Source organism: Bicyclus anynana, chromosome 1 (assembly GCF_947172395.1).
Source record: "Bicyclus anynana chromosome 1, ilBicAnyn1.1, whole genome shotgun sequence".
In the NCBI taxonomy this organism is placed as follows: Eukaryota; Metazoa; Arthropoda; class Insecta; order Lepidoptera; family Nymphalidae; genus Bicyclus; species Bicyclus anynana.
In genome coordinates this window covers 8063295-8073660 of record NC_069083.1, presented here as the reverse complement: position 1 = coordinate 8073660, position 10366 = coordinate 8063295, and the positions used below count along the sequence as shown (strand labels likewise).

Genomic DNA, 10366 nt, shown 5'->3' with positions numbered 1-10366 from the left:
TATATTAAAGTTCAATTTAATCAAAGTAAAATAAAAAAACTTCCTAGTAATATTTGTCAGATATCTATTACTAATATAATAAAGAGGTAAGAGGTAAAGTTTGTGGTGTTATAGGGGTAATTTGTGAGTGTCATAGTAGACTACAAGCCCTTGAACAAAAATTACCTGTGAAATGACCCAACGTGAATAACGCGTAGAAGGCTGTTACTATATCAGAAAATAACTCTGAACACTATGCCGTCATTCCAAATTTCAGCGAAATCGGTTCCGTAGTAGCGGCGTTAAAGAGTAACTAACATCCAAACAAACATACATCCAAAAATCCATACAAACTTTCGCGTTTATAATATTAGTAGGAAGCTTTAGGTTCTACAAGATACTTCTTTCGTAGAATATTGAAGTGTTCACTCCTAATAAGGTTTTGTAATAAAAATTGTTGTATGCCAGAAATGGCTGAATACATTAGAATGTATGTGTTCTCAGCAAAATAAATGAATTGAATTAATAGTTGTTAATCCTGCAGGTAGGTAATATATAACCGAATGAATTAAGAAGAGTCAAGACGATCTTCCTTCACTCTTTTCCTTGTTTTATCATTCCTCCCACTCTGTAACGTGTTAGCGGAGATTTTGTTATCCAATGTGCTACTAGCTTAGTCTACTATTTATACCCACAATATTAATAAATATCTTCATACTTCCTAACTGAAAATCAGTGCTGCATACTTTTTTTTTGTTTATGAAGTATGTGACAAAATGCTAAGTTGGGACCTTTTTCTCGGTTATGCCACATATTGCAAGGCGTTCTTCTTTTATCGCTCTAGCTATAAACTATATATTTAGAATTGTAATAAGTGGCACTACCTAAAAATAAAGATATTTCTTTCTTTCTTCTTTGTTTTACTTATGTATTCGTACTAAATCAACATGGTACTCGTAACCCTGCGGCCGAGGGAGAGATTCCGTGGCTACCAAGGCATTTCCTATCTAATCAAGTACATCTTTCCAAATCAACGATCTGGATAAATCGATAGGACCAGTTACGAAGTTACAGGTTGCTTGAACATCAATTGGTATTTCGATACTGGACGTTGCAAGACGTTATCGAAATAAATATCTATGCATACCACTCGTGCATTCCGTCTTGCGAATCCAGTAAAATATTTTTATTCACATGATGATCTATTTCTAGTTTAGTGTTTTTAATTTTTGTTTATAATATGATTATATAAAACGTCTGCCGATAATTTAATTTCACTCTATTATTTTTTTACACCAACAACCAACCTTACAAAATACTAGAAGATACCACTAGGTTTCACGCGTGTGATTCTCGTTCCTGTAAGAATACGGGGAGAATATAGCCTATAGCACTCGGAGATAGTGTGACGAAAAAGTGTGTGTGTGTCAGTGAAAGAATTTTTCCTATAAGTTCAGTAGTTTCAGAGCCTATTCGATGCATACAGAAAAATATAGAAAAAATATTACAACTGTAGAGCTGATTCTTGCAGGATATATATAGAAAGATATGTAAAATCAAGTGATAAGCTTGTTGGATAGATAGATAGATGGATAAGCCTGTGGCATATTTGTTTTCGAAGACACCAATGTGTGAAAAATGATTTGGAAGGAAAACAACCACTCTTGCCACGTTCGTTATTTTTTTTCGATTCGCCATTAATATCACATAGACAAAGTTTAAGGAATATAGTCATTAATTAATATTTTACTCCTGGAACTACTTTTTATAATATAGGTAATATAATAACAACACACACACAGGTACAGTACATATCTGATTTTATAAGAATAATTATATAACCATCACCCCATATTTCTATGTAATAACTGGAAATACATCACGTTAAGAACCTTCTGCACTTTCCTGTAACCGGTAATCAAGGCAAAATATAATAATTTCACTGTCAATCATGCCTTTCAAATTAAAATATAGCGGTTCTTCCTCACGCTAGAAATTAATACTATAGTAGTTTTTTTCGCAGGCACCATCATATAAAAAAATTACAAAAATTTCTTTTTTCGTTAAAATAATTTTCCTTAAACTATCACAAAGTTTCGCATTGCTTACCATATATGTAACACAAAGTTGGATGTAGTATTTAGAAATTCACCAATGACTTTATTATTTACTATTATACTTACTATTAGTATTAATATTGACTAATAAACAATATTATTCTACACTCAAATTTCTTCTATCTGAAATTCGTATACCTACTGAATATTATTTAGATACATTTGCGAGATGAAAAGCGTAAGTTGTAAATTTCTTGAGTAATAACAATTTTATGAAGCAAGTCTAGTTTGTTTTCCAGGCAAGACACAATATGAATCTCTTTTGCCTTGTAAGTCAAGATAAATGCTCGACTTAAGGCGAGGTTGCATTAAAATAATTTCATAATTTGTAGATAATAAAAACATTTCTTTATGTAAACTAACTCTTTTGTATAAATAAACGTTAAATATCACTTGAAGTGTTATTGAGTTAAAGAAAGTATTTATACGAAAAGTTTCATTTCATGATATTTTGCATGCTGTTCTAACTATGCTCAGGCTGTATGAACTATTATTAATTATTTTTCATAACTATTATTTCAAAATCTTCATTAAAGTCGCTTTAAATGCTCTCCGAGGCTGTCTGAGTCTGTACCTAACACCACCAACTTCCCATCACTGAGCTAAGAATAATTAGTGAGAATTTATTAAGTGCTCAGTATTTCATAGCCCGACCTAGGACTCGAATTTAGAACCTCGTGATCCGAAGACATAGTACTGTACCAACGAAGCTTACCACTGTACCAACGAAGCAGTTAATTCTAATAGTCCACCACGCTGGCCCATTGCGGATTGGCAGACTTCACACACGCAGATAATTAAGAAAATTCTCTGGTTGTTTTTCTTTCACCGTTTAAGACACATAATATTTAATTTCTTAAAATGCACGCAACTGAAAAGTTGGAGGTTTGGGTTCGAATCCGGTCCGGAGCATGCGGACCGGATTCAAACCCACACCCTCCGAAATCGGAAGCAGAGGTCATATACACTGGGCTATCACGGCTATTAATCTAATATAAATATTTTTAATAATCTGATATTAAGTATGAGAAACTCATAATCAATTTAATTCATATATTCCCTACAAAAAAGCTCAAGCAACGAACAAACCAACATAGTTTAGTACCTATCAAATATTATAGTCAAATAATAATTAAAGTTGAGCTTATCTACCCCGTACATATTAAGCATTCTTTGCAAACAAGCAATTTCAAAAAGGTTCATTTGTAGGATAGTTTTGAAGATTCATTTGCATTTATATTAGCAGTGAGCTCCAAGCAAGTTATACAGAGAGAAATACTCTCTCTACACTCTCTCTGAAAATAGTTCCGAAAAAATAGTCCCCAATATTAATATATTATTTGTTTTCCTTTTTCTGCAGTACTTTCGATCTGATGCTGTGAATTTGCAGGGTTTCTTCTCATCATCATCTTACCAGTCCTATTTACGGACTTACATGGAGCCATTGAATCAATGCACATCATAGCACGGCTATTTTCTAACGATGCTTTTTATAGCTCGCAAGTGCGAGTTTCGAATTCACCGCTATTTTTCTCATTCTATAGTATCGTATTATACAGAGAGAGGTGAGTTCGAAACTCGCAATTGCGAGTTCTTATAATATCGTTACAGAATAGCTTAGCCGCTTTCACCTTTACACAGGATGTAAAAATAAATTGTAATTATTTTAATTATTGGAAATTATAATGATTTATTTTTAAAGGAGCACAACTGTTGATTTTTTTGTCGGCTCTCCTCAGCAGAACCTTCCGTATCGGTAGAGTCTTTACAAATAGTCATACTTGAAGTTTTAAAAGTGCTCGTAATAAAACTAAAGCCTACTTGAAATGAATTTTTATTTTGGTTTTGATTTGAACATCTTCCACGGTGATCCAAGCAAAAATAGTCTAAATAATATATATAATATATAACTATAAATAAAATATGAGTACAGATTTCTGAAAAGGCTTTATCTAGTCACTTAAAAGAAAATAAGTGAAATATTTCAAAACGATCCAATCAATCCAATCATATTCATTATTTTTTTTTCTATTACTTTGCTTCAATTTTACATGGCGTCCTTACTTTTCAAACAAAATATTATAAATGTATTGTGATTTTGGCGCCCCTAGACCCGAGGCTGTTATTGTCTAAAGGATGTATCGGCTCAGTGATTTATTCCACATCCTTGCCAACTCGCGTTATAAAGACGGCTTGGCGTCATCTGAAACAAAGGGTGAAATTGCTTGAAGGGCAATCTACCGGCTGTTCTGCGTGCGTTGACCGCGTTTGACGCCTCTGTGGTTACACGACACTTTCAAAGAATCCTGTTTGCCATTGTTTGTACGGGAAAGACTTTTAGCATCGGGAACTTTTTACCGGTATTCCGGGCGTAGAGGGTTTCACGCCTTTGATACTTGAAATAAGGAGAAACAAAAGAACTTTATCATCACCATCATGCCCTTCCGAGGTCTATTTTTCCTGATTCTTAAGACTTTTTCCATTTCATTGCTACATATATACTTACCATAGTGGTTACGCGCGAACTTGTGGCGTATAGAATAAAGTCTTTTGAACAAAAAAATTAAACCAACTTCAATGATGCATTACTCTTAAAAGCCTTTTGACGGCCTCCGTGGCGCAGTGGTATGCGCGGTGGATTTACAAGACGGAGGTCCTGGGTTCGATCCCTGGCTGGGCCGATTGTGATTTTCTAGGTCTGGCTGGTGGGAGGCTTCCGCCGTGGCTAGTTACCACCCTACCGGTAAAGACGTACCGCCAAGCGATTTAGCGTTCCGGTACGATGCCGTGTAGAAACCGAAAGGAGTGTGGATTTTTCATCCTCCTCCTAACAAGTTAGCCCGCTTCCATCTTAGATTGCATTATCACTTACCATCAGGTGAGATTGTAGTCAAGGGCTAACTTGTAAAGAAAAAAAAAAGCAAAAAATAGCATCGGACCTATGTCCTTTTTATTGATCGGTTTGAAGACGGTGCTATGCCAAATAGGCTCTTAAAGTTTATTTTGTTTTTTTGGTACTACCTTAAAACCAATTAACAGAAAAGTCATATGTAGGTAAGTAAGTAAAAAAAACATAGGCGTCGAAGTACGCCTTTTTTTAAATTTAGATAAAACACACCGATGGGGACCTATGACTTGTATTGCTCGGAGTCAAATAGTCCAGTCAAATTCAGCCTTAAAATAGAAGTAAGGTTACAATAATTCCCATAGAATATATAAAATTTGGTACGAATGTTCAAAATACTATTATGAATGAATTGTGAAAAGTCCTCATCAATCCCCCTTGTGCAAAAAAAATATTGATGGTGAAAGTCTGCAAAAATAGGTTTTCGCGTTTTTCAGCTAAACGGTGAGTTTTAGTCGTTCGCGAAAACGATGATACAAAAAAGATTTACAAGTACATTCACAAAAAATAAATCCGAATCGGAAATTAGAAATCAACCCACCAATTCTGAAACCCAAACTTCTTTGACCAATCATTGTAGCGGATTGCTGATATTTATATAAATAAATGACAAATATAGAAAGAAAACTTCCCTCTAGTATTTATAAATTACTACAAGGTCTTACTGGAAATGCATTTTTGGTGTAGTAATTCTTCTTCTAATAAATCGAAATTGGAATGTTGGTATTGGATAGAAGCAGGCATTACTTTGCGGAAGTTCATCATGATTATATAATGATTTATTTATTTTGCTATCATCCGCGAAAAGTTGACGAAGCCATGCGACGACGTCACTCAGGTCCGACAAAATACTCTCTACGTACGTTTCACCCCGAAATCGTCGTCGTTGCCTGGGTTCGTCGACTTTTCGCGGATGATGGCAAAATAAATAAATCATTATATAATTGGGAGGTTGGTGACGTACTAATTGTTAGCCGAGAGCCGTGATAGCCCAGGGGCAAGGGCCGTGATATCCTAGTGGATATGACCTAAGGCTAAAACCTACGCCTTCCGTAATTGAAGGCAGACCTCCAACTCCGGAGGGCATAGGTTTTCGTTAGGCGTTAGGAAATTGCCCCGAACGGCATGCAACTTTTCAGTTATGATTTTAAGAAATTAGAAAAACATCGTGAAGAAACCTGCATACCTGAGAAGTTTCTTAATTCTCAACGTGTGTGAAAGTCTATCAATCCATTGGCCCAGCATCCATTGGCCCAGCATCATTGGGCCAGCGTGGTGGATTATTGGCCTAACCCTCTCATTCTGAGAGAGGAGACTCGTACTCAACCGTGAGCCTAATATGGGTTGTTAATGATGAACCCGTTTTGGATCATCGTAGTTGATCTCTATATAAAAATTGATCGAAGATGATTTCGATGGAGTTTCACAAGTTCCATTAATGTAATAACACAAAAATATTGCACAAATGCGCCTACTCTTCTTATTTCCCTTATCGAAAATCTACTCACTTTAGCTCTTTGAACTTTAGAGCGTCCTATTTGTCAATCCGGGCAGTGCTCCAGTAGCAATCTCAGAATGAACTGTTTAGAATGTGAATTTCGGTTACGTGTACATTCAACTTGGGTATGCAAAAAATCTTCGCTCGAAACCCACGTGCGGTCACAAATAGGTGTTACATAGATTGCTTGCTAATTTTCGCTTTTCAGTTTTGCGATAACTTTTTCTACGTGTTTTTATTGAGTTTACTTCGTTTCTTTAAAACCTACACGTATATTAATTCAATTTCGATGAATATTAAGATTTATAAATATAACTTTAGAAAAAGAAAAATTACCAAATTACACTTTGAAAATTATAATAAATCCTAATACATTATAATAATTTTATTTGCTAAAACATGGGTTATAGCAGATACAAGGAATACAATTTTTTATTAATTAACATGATAAGCCACAAATTAGGCGTGCAAATTTTTAAATCAAGTAATACAATATATATGTTTAAATTATTAATACAATATGTTACATGTTGATTTGATTGAAAATAAAGTGACATACATATTATTTTCTAACAAAACTATTACTAATTAGCATAGTAATTTAAGCCTGTAAATTAAAAAAAAATATTTAACGTATAGGTACTTTGTTAACAAAAGAGCATGATAATTTTTAGGCGCAAGGGACAGTCAAGAAAAAAATGTGAATAATTTGTTTTATTAAACGAAGCGAGCACCGCAAATTTTTAAACAATTCCGACCCTCTAGGCTCCAACCACCTTTTATTTTTAATACAAATCGCGCAAATTGCCGGCGTAACACAGGCGATTCATAAAACAAACATAAAACGAGCGAAAAACCAATTATTATATTTCTGCGACACGATTCCGTTTTCTTATAAATTCCCGTTCAGTTTTGGCGATATTGGAGTTATTCTTTTTTTCAATTCATTTCAAATTATTATTAAAATCCCCGCTCTCACTGAACGTTAACCGTTTGCGATAAACTTTTTTGATATTACTCAACAGCCGGCGCACGTAAATCTGCCCTTACAGTGGTCTTGGTAACTTTTTCAATTTAACAGGTTAGGATAAATCGTTCATTCTTTTTATTTGAACATAGAACTGATATAAACTCTGTCAAAGTTTAGGTGGGGCGGGCCATTGTTTGTTCGCGTTTACTTCGAGAATCTTTTACCTCGATTGCTTGAAGTGTATGGACTGGATCTTTGTTTTCTTATGACACTAACAAAAATTTTCTTTTCATTGTAATAGTTTGAAAATTGGAAAAGTTGTAAACTTAGTATTATATTCTGAGGTGTTCTATTTTTTTAATTATTACCTACCAAGATTGTGGGATCTAAGTGGATCCACCACTTCATATTTCCGTGGGGCATTTGCTAGTATTGTAATACATACATGTTACATATACTAGCAAATGTCCCGCGGTTTAACTCGCGCGTAGTTCCCGCGGTTCTTGTATAGGAATACTAGGGTAAAATATTACCTATCTTACTTGCTGGTAATAGATATTTCCATTGGTGATTTTTTTAATTGATTCGGTGAACAAACAAACTAACCAACATTTATACTTTCCTAAATAAAGCAAAAAAAAAATAGTACACATTTCCCGTGAGGTACAAAACTCCATATCCTTATCTTACATTTAGATTTGCTGAAAACCATTTATCAGCATATTTTTTTTATTGTTGTTGTAGACTACTAATACTACTAATAAAACGATGTTTTAAGATCTGTAATAATTGTAATTTATTTTGAAAAAATAAAATTTTATTTTATTTATTGTACCATTCAAATTCAAGTATCCAAATCATTAGATTAGTAAGGGTGGACAAACAAAATTACAAAGAACTTTGTTATTTGTGTTCTTATATAAAATCACATATTTAAACGGAAGCTAATCTTTATGAAATTTCATCTAATTACAAATAATATTTTTAATAATTGTTTTTGAAATATTATAACATTTCGACATTCTTTGTTTTTTTATGTATTAAATACCTTATTTATCCGAATGTCTCACAAAAATCAATAATATTCAAACCTAGTTTTCCCCATTGCTGATTATATCGTCCGGTGAAATCATCCCCATTGTTCACTTACGCCCGTCTGCAGGTTTTCTCATGTTTCTCCAAATTCTCCAAAACCCTCTGCACAAACCAATATCGTTGAAGTTCAGAAACAACAAGCCACCAAGCATGAGCGCCGTCACTGCATACACAACTCCCATAGCAACTTTAGGTAGTTGAGGCCCAAACAATAGCACTCTGACGTACTCCACTACGCATGCTTCCATGCCCCTGGAATTTTAAAATGAATGTCACCAGGAATATCATCTCCATATGGAGTTCTTGTGGATAAATACGATTCTTGCTTTTTTTTAGTTAATATTATTATGCTCTGTTTGTTAATAAATAAGTTCTTCTTTTTAACCGAATTCAAAAAAAGGAGGAGGTTTTTACATACGCTACGCATTCCAGAGAGCGTAGTTTCGAATCCGGTCCGGGATATGCCCAATGCACATTGCACCTCCAACTTTTGAGATAATTATGTGCATTTTAAGATATTAAATATCACGTGTCTCAAACGGTGAAGGAAAAACATCGAGAGGAAACCTGCATACCTGTGAGTTTTCTTAATTCTCTACGTGTGTGAAGTCTACCAACCCACATTGGGCCAGCGTGGTGGACTATTGGCTTACAAACCCGTCTCATTCTGAGAGGAGACTTGTGCTCAAACCGCGCGATTGATTTTAGCGTATTTTATGTATGCAGCAGCGTTATTCTGTAGCGATGTTTTGTATAACTCACAAGTGCGAGTTTCGAATTCACCTCTCTCTCTGTCTAACACGATACTATAGAAAAAGAAACAACAAGAAAGAAACAAACTCGTGCTTGCGTGTTTTACAAAACATCGTAACAAAATAGTCCTTGCGCGTAGAGACACCTGCGGCTTATTTCGGAGACGTCATAAAGATTGCGTCCGACTATAACAGAATTATTATTATCACACAGTTATTTTTTGTTAATTTAATCAAAATATTAACAAAAATTCTTACCAATAGGCATGAGCTGTTATTAAAATAGCAAGAATTGTGTCGAAAAGTCTATTAGGGATTAACAATCCGAAAGGAATAAGTACGACTAAAGCAGCATTTGTACCCTTTTCCACAATCCAAAGTTTAGCATGGTCATGGGACTTTTCGTCGTGTCTTCGTACCATTGTTGTACTGATTGACTTTACCTGAATAAAGGTTATTATAAGACAATTATAATATTTTTGAATTTCAACTATCGTGAGTATTATTCATTAATTTATTATAAAACACGGCTAAAACTCGATAATATGTCAGCTGCGTATACCCCACTACTTTCGAACACAAAATGCGAGCAGCGCGTGTTGCCACACTCTGCTCGCGTTTTTTGTGACACGTGAGTTTTAGCCGTGTTTTTTATAATAAATCAATAATAATATTAATATTTTTTTATAAATACGAAGGTAAGTCTGTCTGTCTGTTACCTTTGTACCGATTTGAATAAAAAAATTATTTATATAAATGAGACCTTGAAAGAGGACATAATTATCCCGAAAAAATCCATGGTTCCTGCGGGATTTGTAAAAACAGTAAAAAAATTGGGGTCGCGTATTTCTGCTAGTTACGCCCGCGACTTTGTCTGCGTGGAATTTAGTTTTTCAGAAATCCCTCGGGAACCATTGATTTTCCCGGGGTAAAAATTAGCCTGTGTTATTGCTATAATATATTTCAATACCAAATTTTAGCTAATTCGGTTCAGTAGTCGAGGCGTGAAAGAGTAACAAACATTCATATCATCAAAATCATCAGTTTTCA

General features: G+C 34.4%; 1 protein-coding gene across 1 annotated transcript; it reads right to left on the bottom strand.

Annotated features, from left to right (window-relative positions):
• Window positions 1-8611: 8611 nt before the first annotated feature.
• Window positions 8612-9753, bottom strand: LOC128198115 (succinate dehydrogenase [ubiquinone] cytochrome b small subunit, mitochondrial-like). The gene is made up of 2 exons (XM_052881738.1): window positions 9575-9753; window positions 8612-8816 (listed from the first exon to the last, which is right to left on the bottom strand). Exons 1-2 carry the CDS (start codon window positions 9736-9738, stop codon window positions 8612-8614), a joined length of 369 nt encoding a protein of 122 aa, XP_052737698.1. The 5' UTR covers window positions 9739-9753.
• Window positions 9754-10366: the final 613 nt, after the last annotated feature.